The sequence below is a fragment of the Falco cherrug genome, chromosome 1, assembly GCF_023634085.1.
Source record: "Falco cherrug isolate bFalChe1 chromosome 1, bFalChe1.pri, whole genome shotgun sequence".
Taxonomy (NCBI): domain Eukaryota; kingdom Metazoa; phylum Chordata; class Aves; order Falconiformes; family Falconidae; genus Falco; species Falco cherrug.
Genome location: NC_073697.1, coordinates 19,015,174 through 19,040,622, shown reverse-complemented (window position 1 = coordinate 19,040,622; position 25,449 = coordinate 19,015,174). Strand labels below are relative to the sequence as shown.

General features: G+C 39.9%; 1 protein-coding gene across 2 annotated transcripts in view; it reads left to right on the top strand.

Annotated features, from left to right (window-relative positions):
* The window catches only part of PRKG2 (protein kinase cGMP-dependent 2), a 33,474-nt gene that overhangs the window by 1,863 nt on the left and 6,162 nt on the right, over positions 1-25,449 (top strand). For both annotated transcript variants that reach the window (XM_055701318.1, XM_055701309.1), the window contains exons 2-15: positions 1,558-2,082; positions 10,115-10,281; positions 12,005-12,118; positions 14,909-15,014; positions 16,164-16,227; positions 17,572-17,649; positions 18,660-18,754; positions 19,560-19,628; positions 20,977-21,075; positions 21,952-22,102; positions 23,388-23,524; positions 23,685-23,774; positions 24,026-24,167; positions 24,909-25,072. In XM_055701318.1, the coding sequence (XP_055557293.1) occupies positions 1,571-2,082; positions 10,115-10,281; positions 12,005-12,118; positions 14,909-15,014; positions 16,164-16,227; positions 17,572-17,649; positions 18,660-18,754; positions 19,560-19,628; positions 20,977-21,075; positions 21,952-22,102; positions 23,388-23,524; positions 23,685-23,774; positions 24,026-24,167; positions 24,909-25,072 (1,988 nt within the window). In that variant the 5' untranslated portion in view covers positions 1,558-1,570. The remainder of the gene's footprint in view (positions 1-1,557; positions 2,083-10,114; positions 10,282-12,004; positions 12,119-14,908; positions 15,015-16,163; positions 16,228-17,571; positions 17,650-18,659; positions 18,755-19,559; positions 19,629-20,976; positions 21,076-21,951; positions 22,103-23,387; positions 23,525-23,684; positions 23,775-24,025; positions 24,168-24,908; positions 25,073-25,449) is intronic.

The following is a 25,449-nucleotide window of genomic DNA, read 5'->3' as shown; positions in this document are numbered from 1 at the left end:
TGGCACTGTTGTGGCCCACTGATGGGATTTATAGGCAGGCATTACTCCCCAAGACTAATTCTGGAGTTAGTGATTGTTGAACACTAGACTCCCAAAAGCAATGCATGAGTATTTCCCTCCTCAGCTTATGCAGTTAATACAGCCTGACCTAAGCAGCACATACTTCCTTGCTCATCTTGAAATTATACAATAAAATTTACCAAAGATAGTGTCCAGGGAAGGAGGTAGGGTCACTGCAAATCTGCTGAAGGCTGCTAATTGCAGCAAGTGCTTGAAGCATAGGTATTCTGACAGAAGTTGAAACTTTTTTTTTCTGGTCACGTTTCACGAGTAGACCATGGAAGGGGGGAGTTTCCTGTGAAAGGTAATTGTTCCTTGACAGCAGTAGCTGCTGTTAATGCTAACAAATGTGAGCCAGTTTGAAATGATTAAGAGAGCTACAGGAACAGTGCCAACTGCCTGTTCTTGGTAGGAGTAAATTAGGTCTAACTTTGTGCTGCCCTGAATTTGTCATCAGCAAAAAGACAGCAAGATTGGTCAAACTTGCTGGAGTGATGTCTGTATAAGGAAGGACTGAATAAGCTAGGACCTGTCATTCTGGGAAAGAATTCAGGCATACGTTCAGGTACAGAGGTAGGACAGAAACTTACAAAATACTATGGAAAAGGTTAATAGAGGTAAGTCTTTGTGAAACTACTTTTCCTGACTTTGATATCCCTGGTTGTACTTGAAGAAACAAATAAAAGGAGGTAGTTCTTCATGCAAGAAGCAGACCTGTGCAACTCTTGCTAGGGTCCTGCCAGGGTCTGCAGATAGGAAGGTTACAGGGGTTAAGTAGGGAAATGGGACAAGTACTAGGGTTAGAGATCCCTTGAGGATTAAATGAAGTATATCAGGCTCAGGAAATCTGAAATGTCAGTCAAGCAGCCTGTATGCTCATCCTGTTGATACCCTTTCCCGGGCATCTGCTTATGGCCATGGCCGGAGATAGTCTACAAGCTAGCCAGACTCCTGTTCTGATCAGTATGACTGTCCTTTTATGGTCATAACCCTTAAAGTCATTTAAAAAAAAATATTATTAACACATATGCTTGACAATCACATATCCTTTATGCCAGGCATATATGCGCCCACCCCACTGGCCAAATCAGTTTGTGTGCTCAATAATTATTCTTCACTGGGGAAGTGACCCAAACTTTTTTTTCTTCTAAAAGTTCTCTTGCTTCAGTAGTAAAGCGTAAGCTTGTCTTCTGTCTGCTGTTTGTTTGTCTTCATAAGGCTGATAGGAGCTTACACATCTCTTCAACTCACAAAAAAGAACTGGTTGCCATCAAGTCTTTTGCTTTGTTTCCACCAGCCTACCTACATCTTCTCATTGCCTTTTACTCCTCTGACTTTCAGTACTGGAAAGGATGAAAACAATCAACTGTGTTTACTATAGTTGTCTATCTCAAAGTCAGCTGCCAGTTAAATACTAAATTCATTAATTTGCATTCAGGTTTTTTTTTCTTCTTGTTGGGGAATGAAATAAAACCACAAATTTATTTTCTCACCTAGGTTTCTGGACAAAATGGGGAATGGATCAGTGAAACCCAAGCGTTTGAGGCGGACAGATAGACATGTAGCAAACCTCTCTATTGGCTGTGCTGGCAACAATAAGTTTTTGAAGGACCCAGGTCTAGGCATCAATGTGATCAGTGGGCAGGCTGATGTTCTTTACAGCAGGGTGCTTGAACTGGAAAAGGAGCTGAAGAGAAAAGATCAAGAGTTGCAAGAGCGTCAAAGTCATGTTGCTGAGCTTCAGGAGCACTTGGCTATGCAGACTAAGGTGATAGCAGAACTCACCAAGGAACTTCAGAGCAAGTGTATACAGTTGAACAAGCTGCAGGATGTTGTTAGCACTCAAGGAGAGCACTCTCTTCAGCCTTCTCCATTTAAAGTGGCTTCAAGGATTCAAGCCTCTGCTGATAGGAGGAGAGGAGCCAAGGAAGGTGTATCTGCAGAGCCGACAACACAGCTATATGATTTGAACAGGCAAGCTACGTTTTCGTTTGAAAAAGCAAGAGTCCGAAAGGATTCCAGGTGAGCTCATTTCAGGGGGGTTATATGCTTGTGTTACAGGGTCCACTTTTATCACACTGATACCCTCTCCTTGTGATAAATCAAGATTCAAGTATTCATCTTTTTTAAACAGACTTTGTCACTGTGTGTGTTAGATGCTGGTTGAGTTTGTGTGTAACTTTAACCAAGAATCATCTGTGTCCCGCAGACTTGAAGATGGAGAGCGGTGGGTAGCCTCTGCATTTTAGTTGAGGAAATTAGTTAGTCTCTTTGGGATTTATCTTTACTGCCAGCTAAGCAGGACGTAAGCCTCTTCTCAGGTCTAGGTTTGACTAGTGCTTGCAGCTTAAGCTATACTCTGGAGCACTGATGAACAGAAGGCTGGATGCCTTCACGTGGGTTTGGATTCTTATTCTGATAGCATGGATGGCTTGGGAAGGAGCAGGTGGCTCCAACTTAGCTCTCCCAAATGCAGCATGGACACCAACTGTGAGTGTATACAAAGTTTTTCAGCCCAGTTTCGACTCAGTCTGGTGCAAAATATGAGGAAATGTTTTGTATGGTACAATTATTCTCTTAGCAGCTTCCTTCTGCCCTCCAGCTTCTGATGGTCATGGTGTAGGAACCTAATTTTACTTGTTCCTCTTTGAATCCAATTATACTTCTGGCCTCTACAAGAGCCAAAAATACCCATGGTCGCAGCTGACCTTGTGGACAGGGGTATGAGACTGGTATCCTTAAACATACCTTAGACCCTCTGTTGCCTTGCAGTGTAGACATAACCTGAGTATTTGTTTTAACACGGTGGTAGCCAGAATCTATCTGCACTTCAACCAGCAGCTTCAGTGTCTTAGACTTGTGAGGAGGTTTATTATTCTGTTAAGAATTAATGGCTCGTTTGAGGCTGTACTGTAGTAGACCTGAGAGCTGGCAGACTTGATTTCTCATCCGTCATGTCCAGCACTGCACATTAGAGGCTGTCTTGTGAACTAGAAAGGCTGCCTGAGTCACCATAAGGAGCTGAAAACTTTGTCTAGCAGTGTTTTCCCAGAGTAAGGGAACTGTATTTTTTATCACAAGTACCTGAGCAGTTTAAATAATTCTTTGGTTTAGAAGTGTTCTGTTGTAATTACCTGTCTTCTTGGCATGATCCTTGTGCTGCAGTCCACCAGATTGTTTTTCTGGAGTGCTTTCAGAGGCAGAATTGTAACAGCATTGAGGAGTGAACCAAAGGGAAGAGCCAGTTGATTAGCCAAGTGCAGCACAGACTTTGCCTTTCAGAAGAAAAACACATATTGTAGCTTAAATAATCTGAATGTAATGCTGATCATGTGATAGAAGCAGACCTAGAAATTTTCCTTCTTGATTCAGTGGCTCGGCACTTCTAAAAACATTTCCTTTTTTGTTGTATGCCGTCTCTATTTTCTTGTCTTTCTAAAAGATTTAGTGTAACATAACAGGGTAAAGGAGCAGTTCTCTTCCTCTCCCCTCCTTTCATCTCTTATAGTCTGGTTCAGAGATGGTCATCGTTACTGCTAGGGCTCCCATAGATTTATAACAACTTAGAACACACCATTCCTAAATTTATTCTGATGCATACTCCTCCGGAAACAACTGACCGCTTAAGCATGCACTGCATTGGCAGTAAGAGCACACCATTCCTCCCTTCTCCCCGTTCCAGCTTTTCTGTGATTCTGCTTTGCTTTCTTCTTTTTAGTACTTGCACACTCTTGAATTTTCATTTAAATTCTTGTCTTCCACGATGGTCATTAAACTTGGATTTGTCTGCTAATTATTGTCCTTAAAGTAAGTAATTTGAGAGTGAAGTGGAACTCCTTATTTGTTTGATTATCTAGCACTAGGAAGTGTACAAACCTGGCCAGAGCAATTAGAATTAGAGAGTTGCCATGTGTTCTATACAAAAAAAGGAGTTGCTTCTCAAGCTTCAGTGTGGAACTAAGTAAAAACATTTTGGACATACAACCAAATCTTCAACTTTTAATACTAAAATATTAATTTAACATAAATATGTGACTTGTAACTGACTAAAAAACTCATGTCAGCATCTTTCATGGGAGTCAGGATTATGACTGAATAAAAACATACCTTGCAGCAGCCCTGCAGGAAAGGACTTGGGAATACTGGTGGATGCTAAATTCAACATGAGGCATTAGAAAAAGTAATTTCTAGGGTATCTTAAGTATTCAGTAGATCATTCCAGACATTACAAATATATTTTCTTGGACTGTTAAACTTCAACTTCATATTTTACCTAGTGTTTTTAAACTTCATTTTCTGCAAGTGACCATTTTCTAGCTTTAGCTCTTGGTGAGAAATGAAGTGGTAATCTTTCTGTGTTTTACATATAGGTCCAAGTGTGGTCCAGTAGTCAGGAAGACGATTAAATAGTGAAATATGGTCTTGTGTTATTGGCGTTTCAGCAGGTGGGGGTTTTCTTGTTGTTGGGATTTTTTTTAGTGATGCTTTCTATTAATGTTCTTTTTGCCCTAAGTAGTTAGGTAAAAGACAGTTCAGACTAGTTTTGGGTTTATATACAGTTTAGACCATCTCCAGGAGTTCATGTCTTTGAAACCTTTGGCTGTGGTTCTGAAACAAATCTGCCTTATTGATGGGTACATGTCATCCGCTTTGCAGTGATCAAAGTGACTTTGTTCAAATATCTTAGGCTTTGAAAGACTAGACATCTTGGATTATGTACAGCAAGTATGGGTGATGAGTTAATACATATGCAAGACACTAATGAACCCTCAGTTCCTGTGATGTGATCAATTTTAAAAAAACTTGGAACTCATACCCAAATGTCATGGTTTAACCCCAACTGGCAACTAAGTACCACAGAGCCACTTGCTCACTTCCTCCTACAGTGGGATGGGGAGAGAATCAGAAGAGTAAAAGTGAGAAAACTTGTGGGTTGATATAAAGACAGTTTAGTAAGTAAAGCAAGACCCGTGCACGCAAGCAAAGCGAAACAAAGAATTCATTTAATACTTCCCATGGGCAGGCAGGTGTTCAGCCATCTCCAGGAAAGCTGGGCTCCATCCCACAGAACAGTTACTTGGGAAGACAAATACTATCGCTCCAAACATCGCCCCACTTTCCTCTTTCTTCCCCCAGCTTTATATACTGAGCCTGACATTCTGTGGCCTGGAATACCCCTTTGGCTAGTTCAGATCAGCTGTCCTGGCTGTGTCCCCTCCCAATTTCTTGTGCCCCTCCAGCCCTCTCACTGGCTGGACCTGAGAAACTGAAAAGCCCTTGACTTAGTATAAACATTACCCAGCAACAACTAAAAACATCAGTATGTTATCAACATTCTTCCTACACCAAATCCAAAACACAGCGCTGCACCAGATACTGAGAAGAAAATTAACTCTATCACAGTCAAAACCAGAATACCAAAGTATTTGTCATTTGCAAGTTAACATTTTTTTCCTGCCACAGCCAGCTTAATGTTAGCTTCTGCTCTGTGTCAACTCTTAGACCTGGACAGAATGCTTTTTTAAATTACCCTTATAGAAGATGTATTTCATAGACCAACATATATTGTAGTCACAGAGCGAAGAATTTATGCTTTCTCCAATAAATCAAGTAATAGTGAAAGGTCTTGCTCAGACTTCTGGGGTGGGGGCACATTATCTTTGGATGCAATAGTGGCCAAAGTATCGTTTGATTTTGAAACAGTTTGGAAGCAAACAGATGTGAAAAAAACCACCACAAAACTGTTTTAGACATAGCACTACTATGCCCCTCCGTTAGATAAGCCTATGATACACATACACTTGTTTAAGCCACCATCACCTTGCTGACGAGACAACCAAATGCTGGAAGGCGCACACACTGCGCTTCTTTACCTCGGCTGTAAATACTGTAGCAGGTCAAATTCAGACAGTTGGCATACATGTAAGGACAATGTCTCACCTTCACTGTCTACAGAATTCTGTCTACTGTAATTAAAAAATACCGATCCTTTAGCCTAACAGTGTCCATAGCAGTGCTCAGAGTTACTGGTATAGGTAGCTGCCTCCCCTTTACAGAGACAGGACTTAGTGCAGCCCCACTTCTGCATAAGGCAATTGCACAGTGTTGTTCTGCAGTTGTGAGAAGAGCTGTTTCAAAAGGAGGGGAAGCTCCATGCTACATTCTTAAATTTGCATTGAGTCCAGAGTGTTACTAGTTCCTTTTAGAAACATTTGTAAAACAAATGGCACAATTTTATGCTATGCATTTAGCAGAATTTTAAGTGCCATACTTTTGTTTGGAGTATCTCAGCATGAATAATTTTCATGAAAGTTTTAGAAGTTTTCAATCGTTCTTGATCTATCCCCTATGAGTGGATATTTTCTCATGTATATATGTCATCTCTTGAACTAGTTTGATAAATCCTCTCAATTTCCAAAAATAAGAGTTTTTCCTTAATGGAAGTTTGAGCATTGAACATTTAACTGAAGCCTAAAGATTTGAGCTTGAACACGGTATATGAAAGCAGATCTCTCGAACAAGTCTTTCAAATGGAAAAAATTTTAATCTCTTATCCTTTGCTGTGTTAAGTATCTGGGTGTCTCAGTATCCATAGGACTTGATTCTCCATTTTTCTGTGTCCTTCCAGAGCATGCTATCACCATCAGCAGCATTTAAGTTGTCTATATCAAGTCCCTTTTCATTATGGGCTCAGGATCATGACCCAGTTCTCTTATCAGCCGTTATTGTTTGGGGAGAAACTATTCTGACACTTGACATTGATATCTTTTACCAGTCAATGACAGCAGATAACCAAAAATCTCTTATTGTAGCAGACGGGTATATTAAGAGAAAGCAATGCTCTGCAAAGTATATCTTGTACCCTTGTACCTATGAGATGACATCTCTCTTATGATAGGAATAAATACCTAATCCTGTTCACAAAAAAGCCTTTCTTAAAGTGTCAAGTGCTATTTCATATGATTGACTGGGAATGCATTGAAAGAGGCAGGGGAAACATTTTCACAAGAGCTAAAAGCAGGGAGGGGAACAAAACCAGGAGGAGGGTGCTATGGCAGAGCTGGCCCTGGGCAGTGAAGGAAAGTCCTGCTAGTGGCAAGACCAAGAAATATCTCAACACCAGTACAGTTGTGTGGAGCTGTGCGCCCCCTTTTTAGCCATGCAGTAGTATTCATCAGGACAGTGACTGGCACCAATGCAGGATTAAACGTCTTCAGGACATCTGGTTATTTCCAGCAGCAGTTCTCAAAAGTGGGGCAGGTATAGGGGAAGCTGAGGAAAACAATGGAGAGAGAACTGTTAGATAGATACTGTGCTGCATGCACATGAAATGACTAAGCAGCTGATTCAGGAGCCTGAGCTATGGCTGTTGTACTCATGTGTCCTTCACTCTTTGGGCAGCAGCACTTTCTGAAAACAGCAAAGCCTCCTGTCCTGTATTAGTGCTCATTTTAAGTATGAGTTTATGAACCATTACTGTATTTTATTGTAGTATTGTATGCATGATGCAGTCCAGGGTGAATTAAATAAGCAAGGTTGGTTTTAGCAGAAAACAAAGTTAGAGATTATATTCTAAAAACCCTGTTGCTTTCAGCAGAAACAAAGTTATGATCTCTGTTTCTAAACACAATCCTTACCATAGCTACCTGATTTTATTTTTCTTGCCTCATCTCATCACCTTTACTTATTTTCATTCATTATGCAGCTAGTAACATTGTAAGTCTGCTTACTTGCTTTAACTAATTGTTTGTTCCTGGATTTTCTTCAGGAGATTTCCCCACATAATCTAGTTTTGATGATAACCTTGCATTGTTCTATGAATACAAGCAAGAGTGAGCCTTAAATGCCTCAGAAAGCTGTTAGGGTGTTTATTTTGTTGCATAGCTTCCTTACACAGACATATTAAGAACACAGGGACTTCAAGGCAGAATTTATCTTTCATTTCAGCAGTAAAGGAAAAGCACTCAGTAGGTCCATAAAAGCTCCATCAGTGCAGCAGTTGCTTAATTGCATTCATTTCTGGCATGGATTCAAGGCACTGCTTTATAGGAAGCCCTTGACCCAGAACATAGACAAGTCAATCAGAGCTCATAGATGGCCTGGTACAGATGTAAGCCAGCTTTCTCTCTGATAGTTAGTCATTATTAGTGGATTCATCCACTGTTGATTTTTCCACATCTTCTTAAAATCCAACCACTGGGCTCATCCACTGGTGGCTCAGATAGACTGTTCTTGCCTTTACAGCTCCCCCATTTATGTGTATTGCCTGCTGCAGGAAGTGGTGCAGAGGCTCTGTCTCGGGGAGCAGCGAGAACAGAGTTTCTCTGCAAGAGTGTGTGAATCAGCGGTGACTGCAGCACAGGCAAAGCCCTCACTAACCAAGGCACCATCCCACCAGGCGTGGACAGGACGGGCAGAGCAGGGTGGTGAGAACAGGGTCCACCAGGAGTCTGGCAGAAGAAGAGACCACTCAGATGTGAGCTGTAACCAAGAGACCAAAACAAAGTACTTAAAATAACTAGGCCAATACCCATCCAGAGGACAAAACCAAATCAATTATTTCTATAATATAGCTCAGGCAAGAAGTGAATGCCCAGACGTAAGCTTAGGTTATAAAGACAGATGGGCAGAGGGTGCATGGGTGGTGGTCCCACGTGAGGCTGGTCAGGGTAATTAAGGCCTTTTACTGCCCTCAGGGCCCTGACAGGCTAGTCCTTGGTCACTGATTTACCTGCCTTTTGTCTGACTTTTATGGGTGCCCTGAACCATTTCCAAAGACTTTTTAACAAAACAGCTTGGGATGGGTGTAGTTTGTTATAGTATCACAAAGTGCGTATCGTGTAACTTTATTGCCTTGAATGCTGAATTTTAGAAAGCAAAGAGGTCCAGCATTAATGGCTGCATACCTATATCCACAAGCCTTTGTGTTATATTTTTACTTCTGATTATGCCCTAAAAACTCCTAAAAGCAGTAAAGGGCCTGCTTTGGGAAGGTTCCCTTATGTTTAGTCATCCTTCAGGAGACAGTATATTTGGCATCCCACATGAGCAGACTACTACAGGATTTTTACTCAGGTAGGACCATTTATGCTGTTTGTTGTCATCTGGGCAAAGGAAGCGGGCAAAGGAGAGGTGGAAAGAGTTCTACAGGGCAGTGGACGGAGGGCAAGAAGCAATATGGGAGGTATCAGCATGAACCCTCCACCTCCACACACACCTTTCCTGGATCCTGGACTTACTATGTGAGTTTTGGGACAACATTCAACAGGTACTTTGCAAGCTGACCTTGCGATCGTGTCCTGATCATAAATTGGCTTAGCAACTATGAACGGGGAATGCCACAGGATCAATGTTATTTTGCAGGTGGCAAGGGAAGTTTTCTGTAGTCATTTTCTTGATCACATTTGTTTACAACTTGCTTCATTTTTTCCACTACCAATGTCTTCTAACATTTTCCTAACAGCAGCACCTGTGAATCCTGTTTTTGCATACTTTTCTTTCCTTGCATCTTTCCTCACCACAAGGGAGAAACTCTTCATGAGGTCTTAGTACCATCAGTGTTGACTTTAACCTTGTTCTTATCATTGGTATTATGTTTTTGCTGGATATTATAAAAAATGTATTAGAATGTCGGAAAAGTGGACCTGATTTTGTAACGGGTTGCCTTTCCTGTACGGGCAGTGATATGTAAAGTCATACCTTTCATGTTTCTTACTTTCAGGTAAGCAAGGCTATATACCTTAGTTGTGCAATGGGGAAAGAATGTGGTGAGAAGCAGTGCAACACTTTCTGGGGAGCATGTCTTCTACTGGGGGCCTTTTTACATCTGACCTGATGCTTTCTGCAGGCAGGGTCACACAGGAAGAAAGAGGCCATAGCATGGCACAGCTAATGGGATGTGTATTAACTGCAAGAATTGTAACGTTTGTCAGTGGTACTGGTCACAAATGTGTTAGAATTGAGAGGGACCATCCTGAGAGGAATGAATACCTGGTGAATGATATACCCCAACCATGCCACATCTTTTAAACTTTGTTTTTTTATTTGAAACCAGTGAGAAGAAGCTTATCATGGATGCCCTGAATAAAAATCAGTTCTTGAAGAGACTGGACCCTCACCAGATCCGGGATATGGTGGAATGTATGTATGAAAGGACTTTCCAGCAAGGGAGCTATGTCATCAGACAGGGAGAGCCGGGCAATCACATTTTTGTGCTCAAAGGTGAATACTGCTTACTCATACAATGCACAAGCACAAGAAACAGGAAAGTAATTTAGAATTCTTTGCAGGAAACCACAATGATAATGTTTGTGCTCTTAAATCATTTATGCTGGCCCTGCTAGGGCAATGCACGTTTTACCTGTGACTTTTTGAAACAGTGAGAGCAACAAAAAGCACCTTAGAAACTTGAACCTTGATTTAATGCTATTTTGTGACCTCTTCCATTTCTGAAAACCTAGAGGCCAGCAAATCTTTTCTGTTGTAGGTATAGCCAACCCTTTCTTCTCTGAAGGAAGAGCAGGTATAATTTAAAGTACAGAAACCTGCTCAACAGTGCAGCCACTTCTGAAATAAAACTTACTTTTCAACATTCATGAGAGTTTATACCAGTTTTCTGTGTATGGGAAACTGAGAGATGAAGTCTGAGTTTACCATTCTCAAAGCTTAGATTTTTTTTTTGTTAAAAAAACCAGCTGCTTATTTTTCCTGGAAAAAACTCACAATACAACAAAACAAAAAACAAGCTGTAGGATAAGAAGACTTCCCTAAAATAATGCCGACAGGTCTGAAGTAATCTCACTGCAGTCGTCCATTTATCTGCACTGATTGCTACTGTGCTTACACTCAAATCTCAGATCACCCATAGTGGAGCCCAAGTTTTAGGAACAACTGAAAGTTGCTCCTAGCAGCAATACTCTCTTTCATCATCTCACTATAAAAAAAAGAAAAAAAATTAGTATTTGTGATTAATTTGCATACTTCATCAGTTCTGGACAATTAGAAGGCCCAGAGGCTCATATAAATCAGAGTTCATGCTGTAAAGAGTATGTTCTGTTGAGGCAGGAATATTTAAGCCAGGAGCATGCTGGTATAGATTGGAAAGCACATCTTCTGATTTCTGGCTTCATATGGATGGGTTAGTTTGAAAAATTCATGGTAGCTGTGTTAGGTTAACAAAGATGGTGCAGGGAGAAAGAGGGAGTCAGATTTGCAGTGGGGTAGCTATATTCTTGCTAGGCAAAATGATAATATTTTGAAAAACAGATTAAATATGAGGAAGAAGTTGCGCACCTGGAAATTTTTCTGGCCCATTAGACCTTTTTTGAGGAGTCAGCGGGTGTCTTTGAGAGAAGAGGGACAAACTTTCTGAACATGTTTAGGGGAGGGCTCTTTGGGGCCATAACCCATGAAGAAATTCAGATTTGCTTTGACTTTTGCTAGGTTCATAGTAAGGCTCAAGGACAATTTCTTAAAGGAAGATTTAATGCGCTTTTCATTTGTCTGCCTTCTCCTTTGCATTCTGCACATAAATACATATACATGTATATGAACAGACAAACCTTATGAGTAATTTCTCCTGTGATCATTATTTTAAGACTTGCTTGTCTACATCACACCATCTGAACCAGTACTGACAGTTTGCTGTAGAAAAGATTTATCCCATCAGGATTTAGAACAGCACTTTTCTATGGCCTTTTTAGTGTTGATAAGTTTTTCTCAGCTTTCCTTCCCTTCCAGACCAGATTTGTAGATTAGCAAGACATTTGGGGAGAGGAAAAATAATAATCTCTACTGGTTTAACATGTGGTTCAAAGCACTGTTTGCATCGTTGCTCCCATTCCTGTGCTCCAGGGAGTGCAAAGCCAGAAATATATTGATGTGTTTTCCCCTCTGTGCAGTTGAGCTCAGTTTTAATACCTGTTATCATGACGATTTTTGACAGTGGGCAGTCTGGAAGTCTTTCAACAGAATAAACTACTCTCCTCAATACCTGCCTGGACAGCATTTGGTGAACTAGCCATTTTATACAACTGCACACGGACAGCCTCTGTGAAAGGTACCTAAGGTTTATTATAACAACATTACTCAAAATGAAAACTATATACTTTTGTGAGGTCCCTGTTATATCCAGATTTTCTTTGAAGTTTTCATTTAGTAGATGTATGCATGTCCTGATTATCTACAGTAAGCTCACATTTCATTCCTTGAATTCTTTCTGCTTGGGAACTCTAATAATGCTATGCCATGAATATAATTCCATCTGTAGCATGACCTTTGATAAAAAATTAGGCATCTCCTAAGTATGCTGGTTAGCCACACCTGGACTAAACTAACTGTGTAAGGAAGGATTGTGTTTTAATGTTGAACAATTTAGTAGCAGCAATCGTCCTTTGGCTCTTATGTTCTTGTCAAATGTAACCCTGAGGCTGAAATTACAGTGAGTTTGAAAAGATATTAAACCATGGCATTTTTAATCGAGCAGGTAAAGCTTAATTCAAGAGGAAATAAAATATGTAGAAATTAGTTACTTTTGTACTTCTTTTAGTTCTATGTCATTAAGCTACTGAGTCTTGCCAAGATCCATTTGCATTTGGCATTTGTGACTGGTATTCAGGAGAAGATTTGAGTTTGATCTCAAATGTGGGAGAGATGAAGCTTCTAGTTGAGACGTACTGCTTCTCTGAGGCAAATACTGGCTCTTGATTTATGTTTACCAGCTGACCAGGATAGAGTTTAGCGTTGCTCTGATACAAATATCCCTATTCCCACATAAGACTCAGAATTCATTTGTCAAATACCCCTTAATTCCTTTTTTAACCTGCCGTAATTATTCTGTGACAGACCAGTAAGTGACCAAATATGATTAAATTAACCATTCTTCCACTTTCCACCATTCTGTAAGTATTACTTATGTCTGCAGGCTAATTTCTGTTCCTGTCTAAATCTGCAGGAACTTTGAACCACTAGTAAGTACGAAGAGTTCATGAAAAAGGAGCAAATGCAATAAAATGAGTTGTTTGCTTCAAAAGCTTCTGGTCTTTCTTCCTGCACCCAGTTTAAGCACTTAATCATTGCTAGCTGTGCAGATGGAAGTTATTACATGTAATCTATTTTTGTTGCTGCTTGATAAACAGAACTGCATCAATAATGTGATTATTTTTTTCACTGGCACACTGTTCTACTTCCCTATTTTTCTTTTTTGCCTGGTGTATAGTATTAGTGTTATAGTATTTCTGCATAGTAGGATGTCATGCTGCTTTAGACCTTTGTTAACATTAATTGGTTTTGTGATAGGACAAGAATCGTCCGATTACGGACAAGAAAAGGTGTCTGAATGCTTAAAATCACTGCGGAAACCCTCCCCACTCCAACAGCTTTCTTGTGCTGCTGCTTGTAGAGGAAGAGCAGTACAATGCCATAACTGAGCATGACTAGTAAATACATATGTGAAAACCCCTTCTTGATGCTGGATCTAGTGATTTCCTTTACCTGCAGCCTTTGAAAACTGACAAGTGAAGGTCTTAAGCCAGACAGCATTTCAAAGGCTGCTGCTACCCAGCAGCATCTTTACATGCAGTAGCTGTATTTGAAACTGGGAACATGATTTACTCCTATGTTTCTGAATTTCTCTGTCTCATCTTTGAGATTACAAGCTTTTTTTTCTAGCTGTATAATTGCTTTATTTGGTTAAGGTGCAAGGTACAGGAAAAGCATCGTGATAGCTTGGATACTTGCCATATTTTCTTCATGCAAAGTAAACCAAAAGGTGTTATTTAGGAGAAAACAAAACCAAAGCAATACCTTTGTTCTCCCTTCCAGCATCCAAAAATATTTTTTGAGCTAATTTGATAAATGGCAGTTAAGAGCATATGTGTATATCAGGTTTAAGTACAAAGACCAATGACTGTGCATGATTCTAAACCTGGCAGGTTGTTTTCCTGCCAAACTGATTCTATGTTTATAATAAATCGAGGAAATCAATCGCTCTAATTTTTTCTGTAGCTTTCCTTTATCCCAGAGAAAACAGTTTTGTTCCTTCTTATGACAGAAGGAAAAATGCTGAATATAGTGTAGCATCTTTTAGAAGAAGAGATTAAATTAAATAGAATCACCTTATTTTGCTTAAAAAAATAAGAAGTGCAGTGTGTTCTGCTGTGTCATTGATTGCACACAGAGGCTGCTTAGTGGTTTGCACCTTTGATGGTGAATCTTATAAATACTAACTGTGCTAATATTTTGATTACCTTTTGAAAGATAATCATTAATGTTTTGATTACCCTTTATTCTCTTATAAAATGGCTACACTGGAGGAAAACTGTCTGAGGATCACAGGATTAAATGAAGTAAAATGTATTTATTGACCTCTGTTATTTCTCTCACAAACATTTGCATGTAATCTGAATTAGAGATGGATCCAAGCCATAGTATTCAGCATTTACCTCATAGATTTTGGAAAACTTCAGCCAAGTTTTTGTTTCTTTGAAATCAGCTCCTTTGCTGATTACATTGCAGCCTTTGAGTGCAATGACTGCTCACAATGAGGAGTAGATCTTCACGAGCGTTCAGCCCCGTTTGTGGCTAGGATTTCAAAGTTACTCAGCCTGCAGAGTTGCATGGAAAGCGTTCCGTCGAGGAACCATTTGGAAAGCTATGTCTTACTTTAGTGAGCGTTGTTTAAGTGGGAGCTGAATCCTTTTAAAAGTCTGACTGCAGAAAGTGCTGGATATTTTAAAGTCTGGCCTTGGGCACTTTGAAAGAGCTGGTCTGTCTTGTACCGTGACCTGATACTGTAATATCTTCCATCAAATCATACAGAAACATTGTTGATTTTGTTGTTTTCTTAAAGCGATCACCAATGTTAAAACATGGGCACTGGACAGAGAAGTGTTTCAAAATATCATGAGAGTGACCGCACAAACAAGACAAGAGCAATACAGAAACTTCCTTAGAAGGTAAAAATAATGCATTTCTAATACTGGTTTGGGCTGCTCCTAAGGTGCACAACAATACTGCACCTGTCTTAGAGAGAGGGAGAGGCACTCAATGCAAAGATCCTCAAAAGCCTGAATATTTACCTCTTGGGTTTTTTAGGATTCACAAAACTGTTTTTCCCATTTTGATTGTTTTTCTCCTGTATTACGTTAGGAAACAGTGATAGGTGCTTGAATGCTTTCAAGTAATGGAACAAATATATAGGAAGGATTACATGGCTAGATGTTAAAACAATATGTTAAATAAATCCTCCAACTAGAAGTTAATTTGCTGCTGGAGTAGATTAAGGAATATTCCTCATCCCTTGGAGACTTGAATATGAGAACTGCACATCTCAGTTTATGAACTAATTCCAACATAAATTACTAGGAAATCTGCAGAGTACAACAATGCTCTCTCCTGCAGGGAACACTGAGAGCTGTACAGTGCTTTTCCTTGGGAAGAAGGTCAAATTAGAGGTTTCAAACCATAGTTAGCTGATTTCCTATTTTCTGTCTTTAACAAAGAATGACCATTCTGTTACAGCTTCAAATTTAGATCTCAAGCCTGGCCATGCATAGAATGTCCTGTGTATTTTTGCATCCATCTCCATCTTTGATTCTATAAATACTTCTTTGCTGAGCCTGAGCAGCTAGAGACCTCTATGATTTCCTAACTTGTAGAAGTCCAAGTGCTCCGGATGGGAAGTTTTTTCATTCTTACCAGCAAGTTCACCAAGTCATCACTAGTTGGAGTCTCTTTTAATGGCTGTCCAAGTAATACTGAAGTCTCTGCAGTGCATTTGAAAATACATTATTGGACTACTGTAATGTCTTGGGTTTGCAGTTAATGGCTTCTATATGACTGAATTTTGAAATTAGGCCATGTACCTGCTAGAGTTTTTTTCCCTGCTGAAATACAAAGTTGATTTACAAACTGACCAACATTTCCCACATTTCTAAGCTGCAAGTTGTGCGAATTCAATTTATCTAAGGAACAAGGTGAGAATGTTTGAACCTTACAAAGTTTAGCTAGTTGTAAAATGTGGTTGTACAAATGTATGGATGAGAAGAGATCATGAAAAAAGTGTTAATGATAACTACTTCCCCCCCCCCCCTCTTTTCTGGAAGTGTGTCCCTGCTCAAAAACTTACCTGAAGATAAATTAACCAAGATCATGGACTGCCTGGAGGTGGTAAGATACTGTTAAGTTTTTCTAAATAGTATTCAGTAAGCTTTCAAAATAATAAAGATGAATAAATAAGTACAAAACCAAAACAAAACCGAAAAAACAACTAAGCTTTTTTTTAACATGGCAGGTTTTTTGGAGTGGTCAGAGTGGAATTCCAGACTGGCAGCAAATAATAACATTTAGTGGCATAAGTTACACTTTTGGCATCAGAGTCAAGCAAGTAGGTCAAGCAAGTAGATAAGAGGATCTATAATCTAGCCTTTATTAAAGTAGATTAAGCACAAAGTTGCTGTCCAAGTCTCTGACTTTTTTTTTTTTTGGTAATCACGCTTTACCTGTTTGCAATGTGGATATGTAATACTTTCATATGCCTTGGACTACATAACACTGCAAAATATAAGGGAAAAAAGGCCTTAGGACTTCAACATACAAAACCATCAAAACATCTGTGTCTTAGGGCTCATCTGCCAGCAGCCTTTGGAGGTAAAGGCTTGGTATATAGTCATAGCTGTGACACTTTCCAAAAGCAGTGGTAACAATCCTTTTTGTATAGGGAAAGTCTGTAGGAATTCCAGTCTTGGAAGAGTTCTGCAGATGGAGAACAAATGTTCCTCAGGAAACAGCCTGGGTCCCAACAAGTTGGAAGAGGCAGGTAGAGTGATGCATGGCCATAGCACAAGGAGATGAGGAGACAGATCATGGTGCCAATTATGCAAAACAGCAAATGGCCTTAGCACACAGTATCCTAAGTAGCGAGTCTTTTTTTTGTGGGATTCCTGGCAATGGAGAACTTTTAGGAAATGCTTGGAGAAAGGAAGAAAAGATGGTTATTTATGAGGAACAGATCACAAAGCTGAAGGTTAACATGGAAAAAATGCTTGATTGAAAGTTGAACAATTAGGTAATAAAGGCAGGGTTCCTTAGCAGACACAGAGAACTTGGTGCTTTGGTGGCTTGCAATTGATGATTTGGGCATTCCCACTGAGGTGCCAAGCCCAAAATGACTTATGGAAATGGGATTTTGATTTAGAACTCTTTTAAGAGCTTTTGATTTTTTTTTCTACCTCATTTCTCCCTGCTTCATAGGGATGATACCAGTGTTAATATTTTTTTTTAACAAATAACGCATTGCTGCATTAAAATACATTACAGATTGGCCACCATGCCTTATATAGTAGAATGCTTGCATATTATTATGGAGTGCAACATATGCAGGAGATAGGAAGTTAAACATCAATTGAACACCCAGATGTGTTAAGAACTCTGCATAGTTATCAGAATTTTCAAAGAGGCTAATGATGTATTGGTCAATATTGTCTCTCTCCGTGGCCCCCTGCCCCCCAACAGGAGTACTATGACAAGGGAGATTATGTTATTCGGGAAGGAGAAGAGGGAAATACTTTCTTCATAATAGCAAAAGGAAAGGTAAGGTATAATAAATCTAACTTATAAAGTAACATATAAAAACACCTGTATTTCAAAAGCTACTTTGAGGGATGTGGTCTTCAGTAAAATCTGTGCAGAGAGTTTTTGAGGATGCTGTTAAGTTCACAGTACTGTGATAAAAGCCTGAAGCAGCATTCTGGAGACTTATGGAGCCTAATTTTCATTCACAATGAACCCATGTTATACTGTTCTCATTACAATGTAATTAAAGTATGTCCTGAAGTCTCTTGACACTGTAGTAGAGATATAAAGTCAATTTTTTTTGTAAATGAGGTTTGATCCTATGTCTTCTCCTGGATGTTTCAATATCTGATGGGCAAAACGTAGGCTTGTGAAATATCTAAGAAATAATGGAGTCCTAGGTTTAATGGAGAATGGCTTTCTTGGTGACTCAGGGTCTATTCCTTTCATTTGTTAGTCCCAGAGGAGTAAAGCAGCAGCTTTTACCATTCAGCTGTTACATTGGAGGCTGACACAGGACTCTAAAGAACCAAATCAGGAGAATTTTCTTCAATAAACTTCCCTAGGGGTTTCAAGTTTCCAAAATGTGTCTATGTCTGAAGATATTCTGGTTTGTTTTTTGCTAAAGGGTGTGGGCAGCAGCAGAATGTGTGCTACTGTGAAAGCGGTTTCATGAGGGGGGAGATGTTAATTAATGTTTCTGGAGGTTATCTGTTTAGCTGAGAAGACAGCTCATTTGATGCCTGTACACGAAGTATTTTTCAGTTTTTCATTAGAATGCCATTTATTTTGCTCTGTTTTAAAAGGTGTGAGGGGGGAAATGTTGGGGGGTGGGCATTAATGAGCATATTCATTTTTCCGTCTCGGCAAAAATCGGAGGTGTCAGGGAATGTCTAATGGTTTTGATCTTTCAGAGGAGGGAGTAAAATTACATGTATTTATAACTCTTTCTGCAGCATTATGAGTTTAAGACATTTGCAATACTTTGAAACTCTACCTTGCTAAATTTTGGTTCCTGTATTTTCCAGGTGATAGTTACCCAGAGTACTGCAGATCACTCACAGCCTCAGCTGATTAAAAATCTACAAAAAGGAGATTACTTTGGAGAAAAGGCTCTCATTAGGTTAGTCTGCATTGTCTTGATTCACAATGTATAGTATTTCAGTTGACCTATCACTATGTGTTGGATTATACAACTCATGGCTGTTTTGAATATAATCTTTGTTTTGATTGTAAAGTCAGCAGATGCAGGCAATGGCCGAATTTGTCGTAATGTTTTGGGTTTTGCAGAAAGAATTTGAAAGTATATAGTGTCACCTACCCTTGGTTTTCATTGAAAAAATCAAGCGCTGGCCCTCTCTGCATTGTTGCTTATTGTTTATATTTCAGTAAAAGCTGTGATGAAGAATGCTGTCAGGCTCTGTATGACTCCTAGCACGGATAAGTTCCATCATTACTGGACTTAACTGTTGTTTCTGTGCCAGTGCTCATGACAGTAAGCAACAGGGAAAACAAGTGCACACCAGATATGACCTGTGAGCCAAACAGTTCATATAACACATGTTTATGGGGTGGGTAGGGATTGTTTGGCCTCTGGAATATTTTCTACCTGAGGATCATTTCAGAAATAAGTAGCAAATCCTGATGAAATGCTAATTATGTTTCATCCTAATTTCTTGGAAGGTTGCTAAAGGAAGTCAGGATCAAAACCCTATTGAAACTGGAAAAAATACTGTGCTAGGCAATAATAATGACTAGTAAAATGCTATAATTTTGTGTTTGGTTCAGCAATATTAGTCCAGATACAGGCTGCAGAGGCCTTCAAGGAGTTTCACCTATAGCAGCTGTGACCCTCCATTAGTACAGTGTGAGGTGCTTTGAGGATATTGATATGCTTCTGAATTCTTCTAATCTGTTTCAATTCTTAGTGATGATGTCAGATCCGCAAACGTTATTGCAGATGAATACGACGTGGAGTGCCTTGTTATAGACAGAGAGTAAGTACAACGCTACAGTGTAATGAAAGATTTACATCCTCTTTTCAGTAGGTTAACAGTAAGATGTGACTTCACTGTAGGCACAATTGCAATGTTTTCTTAAGTGCACGAGTGGTTATGCTAAAAATACCCTGAGCTAAAAGCATGCTTTAGACAAAGACCTAGAGAGGCTCACAGAAGCTGCAGGAGCACAGAAGCTTAAGAGTAGTTCAGTTACTCTTTTCTTTCTCTCTTTGTGGTGGTGATGTTTCATATTTATTAAGTGCTATTCATTGGCTCAGGGAACAAGAAAATCCCCTGTGTGTCCCTCCTCTACCTCCATCCCTATCAGTCAGCTGGCCATCTTCAGTAAGTATCAGCCCACTGTCTCCTTCAGACCTCCTTTTGCTATTGACAACCTGACACGGATGTGAAAGTACTTGAGCGCATCCAGAAGAGGGTAACGCAGCTGGTGGAAGGGCTGAAGACATGTCCTATGAGGAACAGCTGAGGACTTTGGTTTTGTCCAGTTTGGAGCAAAGGGGGCTGAGGGGTGACCTCATTGCCCTCTCCAGCTTCCTGAGGAGGGGAAGTGGAGAGGGAGGTGCTGAGCATTTCTCCCTGGGATCCAATGATAGGACGTGTGGGAATGGTTCGAAGCTGCATCTGAGGAGGTTTAGACTGGACATTGGGAAGCATTTCTTTACTGAGAGCGTGGTCAAACACTGGAACAGGCTTCCTGGGGGGGTGGGCGATGCCCCAGGCCTGTCAGTGTTTCAGAGGCGTTTGGACCATTCCCCTAATAACATGCTTTAACTTTTGGTCGGCACTGAAGTGGTCAGGCACTTGGACTGGATGATTGTTGTAGGTCCCTTCCAACTGACATAGTCTTTTCTAAGTCTGTTCTTTCCACAGTGCTGTTGCTTACCTGTGAAATAGGAAAAGTGGTCTCAATCGCTTTGGCACTGCGTACCAAGGACTCTGTCCTCTGGGACAGAAGGACTGATAGCCTGGACTCATGCCAAGCTGGTTCCTGTGATAGGGATGGTGGAACCACACTTAATAGCCATAGTGCACTTGGGAAACAATTTGGAGCAGGCCAGGTGTACTTTATTTAAACATAACATGAAATGACCTGACCAGGTCAGGCACCATGTCCCCCTACCCTCTGGCAAAGTCTGGTACTTCAGCTGGTTACTGATTCTCCAAAGCTCTTAAAATTTGTACTCTCAAAGCGATAGTGTAAAGCTCAGTCTGGGTCATGACTTAAGAGACAATGTAAAGCCTTGGTGCAGCAGCACAAATAATGGTTTCTTTCTCTTTCCATTGTACGGCCGAGTAGTTTATACCATTTCATTCATGTTTTTAGGACATTTAACCAAACTGTTGGAACTTACGAGGAGCTTCAAACTTACCTCGAAGGTTATGTGGCTAATCTGGCGCAGGCTGATGAAAAGCGACATGCAAAGTAAGTTGGATCATTTGTTAGGCACATCTTCAGTAGGTAATCATAAAAAAGGGTGTAGATATGTAAGTAAAATCATGGGTGGTAGTTAATGGAGATGGGCCCCTAGAAATGATAGCAATCACTATAATAAAACTGTCTGGATATGCTTATGGAGTCCAAGGATTTTTTTTCTGAAACAAAAATTACATAGAATCTCAGTATATTGACTTGCAACCAAGAATTCACTCTGTCCCAAGAAAACTGAGCATAGAAAAGCAGGGAAAGTGTGCTCATATAATTTTTTGGGTTCTGGTGGTAAATTCTTTGACTGGTAAAACCCCTAAAGCCAACTTTAACCCCTAATTGAGTTAATGAAACTGTATAACTGTACAAAAGAAACAGTTTATTTTGAATGTTTCAGTGTAGCACTGCTACTATTAAAGAGTTTGCTTTTAGCTGTGAACTGCATTATTACTTTATCTGACTGATTTCAGCCTAAGCACTATTGGAAGATTAGCAGAGTATGTTTTCTTGTTTAGAAAAATAGCTGCATTTTTATTTCTGAACATGCTACTGGAAATGGTACACAGCCCCTTCAGAAATTGGTTCTCCAACTTGGAGTGCCTAAAGTTTTGCAGCTGACTGTATAATAAGTAGCCTCATCATGGATCAGCTCTTGATAAAAATACCATTGATTATACTCACTGAATTTCAGTAGTATTTCACTTTTAATTTACTTCCATAGGATATCCAGAAAGAAGGTGCTTCTGCATAAAATAAAGATTCTGTTAGGAAATAAGAAGGCTTTTCTTTAACTTTTTTATAGGGATATTAGAGTACTGTGATACAGTTTGCTGGCAAGGAAAGCACTAACCAATGTTAATTTCCTTAATGCAGAGGAAGATCCTTCTGTGGACAGTTGACCAAAGAGGTGTCTTTGGAGATGATAGAGCTGAAGGAGAAAGTATCCCAGTTCCCTCCTTCCCCATTCCAGAATTTAGAAGTTGTCACAACTCTGGGTGTTGGTGGGTTCGGAAGGGTTGAGCTTGTAAGAGTTTGTTTTAAACATACTCAAGTAGTTCTGTGTCTCAGATGATTGATTTAACTGCTGAATATGGAAGATTTTAATATTCTGCATGCTTGTGCCTCTCATGCAGAGGTAATTCTATATAAAGTAATGCATAGTTAAAAAATATTTTCAGAGCTTGGATATTCAAAGAAAAAAATCCATTCTTGTGTGCCTTTATCTCCTGCTGTTAAGAAATATCTTCCTGGTCACTAGACATATATTAATCTGTTTATCCATGTGGAGTTTACAGATGTGCCTACCTGCATTGTGTTCCCTGAATTGTAGGCCTTTTCCCAAGATGCTGCCTGGATCTAAGCTAATCTCCAGCATCACATAGTCTGTGTTGCTAGAACTGCTTCGGTATGCCCCACAGCAACTATAACCAGTATGATCTAGCTCTGATCTGTGTTGACTCTGATATTTCCAACAACTTGTAATGTCCCTTTTGAGTCATATTCAGTAGCATGAGCAGCTGTGTTTCTGGGATGCAAAGAGCCTCATTAGACTAAATTCTTAAATTCCGCTCTCCTCTGGCTGAGTAGCAAACATCTGAAAAAAGATGTGAAGGCTTCTTGTGCAGGCTGCTGAAGGTAATGGTAAATTAAAGGAGACTATGTGATTTTAGTGAAGTCAATAATCCTCTACAGTACTTAGACCATCAATTGTTTTATTCCAATTCATGCTTCACAAAACAGATTTCCACACTGGTTGACTGCCAGCTTGGATGTTGTACAGCATCACCTGAACAATAAGCTGAAAACTGAATTCTCAGCCAGCTGTAGAACACCCATAGCTGCTTCCTTGTTTTCCTGGAAGCCCTGTTTTAACTTCCATCTTTTTATTGCATATTGGATAATAATTCAGTTAATGCAAAACCGTTCTTCATAAACTGCCTCTGCTTTTTGTTCTTTTGTATTATGCTAGTCTTTAGAAATCTTAAATTGAAATTAGGACCCATTGTGGTATAAACTCGTTGTAACATGGAGTACCTATCCAAACTGCTGCCATTTTGTATACATAAAATGAACACAGGGAATGTTTCTTTTCATTTTACAAATGAGGACTGGGACACTAAAAAGATCTGATGCTTGACTTAAAATCATACAGAACAGTTCTGCAGAAAATCTGGAATTTGTCCCTCATGACAGTCATCAATTTCAGTCCTGTGCTGTGTTGAAAAAGATGGGTATCAGTGTACCTCTTGAGAACACACTGGTAAAATGTCCTTTCTTTGGCTAGCAGAACTCATCATTTTTATTCCCAGGTTAAAGTGAAAAATGAGAACGTGGCTTTTGCTATGAAGTGTATAAAGAAGAAACACGTAGTGGACACCAAACAACAAGAGCATATCTATTCTGAGAAGAAGATCCTTGAGCAGATATGTTCTCCATTCATTGTAAAGTAAGTTGACCATAAGGTTTCCTGGAAAATCGACCCCCAGTTGACCCACTGGACAGCATTATTATAATGAGGTTTGGCATATATGAGTTCTGGAGAAAATACATTGCAAGTCTTGTATTTTATTTTGCTTTTCCTAAATTGCTGCTGTTTGTCTCCGCAGACTATATCGCACATTCAAAGATAGTAAGTATGTATACATGCTACTGGAGGCTTGCCTTGGAGGGGAATTGTGGAGCTTGCTGAGAGACAGGTAACAGCAAATGAAGCAGAACTTTGTCCTTTAAAATCACCAGTCAGCTCCATATGTCTGCTGAGAAGGTTTTCTACTCAAGGGCTGGCCCATGAAAAGACGTTCGGTTCAGTTTTCAACCGCATGAGTGATGTACTGAATGTCAGTGCAAAAAAGTTGTCAATATTCTGGGTGTTATATGTTATCTGGTTAATAAGCAAGGCAGTTTTAGAAGTTAATGTCTGCAAGGATAGTGATTATTTTTGTTACAGAGGCAGCTTTGATGAAGTCACTACCAAGTTCTGTGTTGGGTGTGTGACAGAGGCTTTTGACTATCTACATCACATAGGAATTATCTACAGAGACTTGAAGCCAGAAAATTTAATTTTGGATGCTGAAGGATATATAAAACTGGTAAGATGTAATCCTTTTATAACATTATCCTTTTGCGCCTGTATCCTGTTTCCTTGCAGGGGGGAGATAAATAGGCAGCATGTAATTATAGTACCAGAATCCCAGAGTTTAATAACCCTTATGCTTAGTAGAAAAGAGGACAGGCTACTCATTGCACACTGAGAAACAAAGGCATTACAAGCCACAGACAGACCCAGGATTTACAGCCTCTGGGGAGCTCTTGCCACAGCACAGGTAGCACAGGTAGCAAAAATAATTTCTCCCAGCAGCCAATCTTAATGTAAAGGTAGGAACCACATTCCTCAGGTGCAGAATTACCTCCCTGTCCAGCCTCACACGATCACAGGTTCACATTATCTCTGTAGAGAGGGAACACAATAAAGAGCTCCTGCCATACTTGACTGTGACCATGAAAAGTGCAAAGATAATACCCTTCAAAGCGCTTGAAATACCCACTCTGAGGACAATGAGCAAGCCACCATTTTCCATAGGCTGTAAATATTGTGCCCTCAAGGAAAGCATGGTTGTTCTGTCCAAAAGGAAAATAAATGGCCCTGTTCTATAACATTTGGTAATCCAGTGGAATTAATTCTTTCTCCTTCACGACACCACTGTGTAATTGTTTTAGCTGTAAATTGGCAACTCTGAGATCTTTGCAGGAGTTGAGGAAGCAGTTAAGACCTTAAGGCTTCCCAGTGCTAAACGCCTTTGCATTATGCATCATACGTTGATTTTGATCAGGTTGATTTTGGATTTGCAAAGAAGATTGGATCAGGGCAGAAAACCTGGACGTTTTGTGGAACCCCTGAGTATGTTGCTCCTGAAGTCATTCTGAGTAAAGGTCATGACTTCAGTGTGGATTTTTGGTCCCTTGGGATTCTTGTGTATGAACTCCTTACTGGCAGGTGAGTGCTTCCTACTCCAAGTCCTTACTCTCCTTGTTTTTAGAAACATTTTCAACGTTATTTTTAAAATAAACAGTTTGGGGGGTTTTCCCGTCAGTAAACAGGAATGACTTGCAAAACAATACTGATTTTTGCCTCTTGTGCATGTCTTATCTTCCACCATTTCAGAAATGCCATAGACAAAGTGTGGGCCACATTTTCAATTCTGGTTTATCCATCCATGGAAAGGGCCAGATACCGGCTCTGAGTGGCTGGTGTACAGCTCCTTTAACTGATGGTGATGTTCCCTCTGAGGCACAGCTGACAACAGACTGTTCTTTTGCCCTTTAGTGGGTGACAGGATACAGTGGGGTGGGTGAACTGTAAGCAGTCCCTGT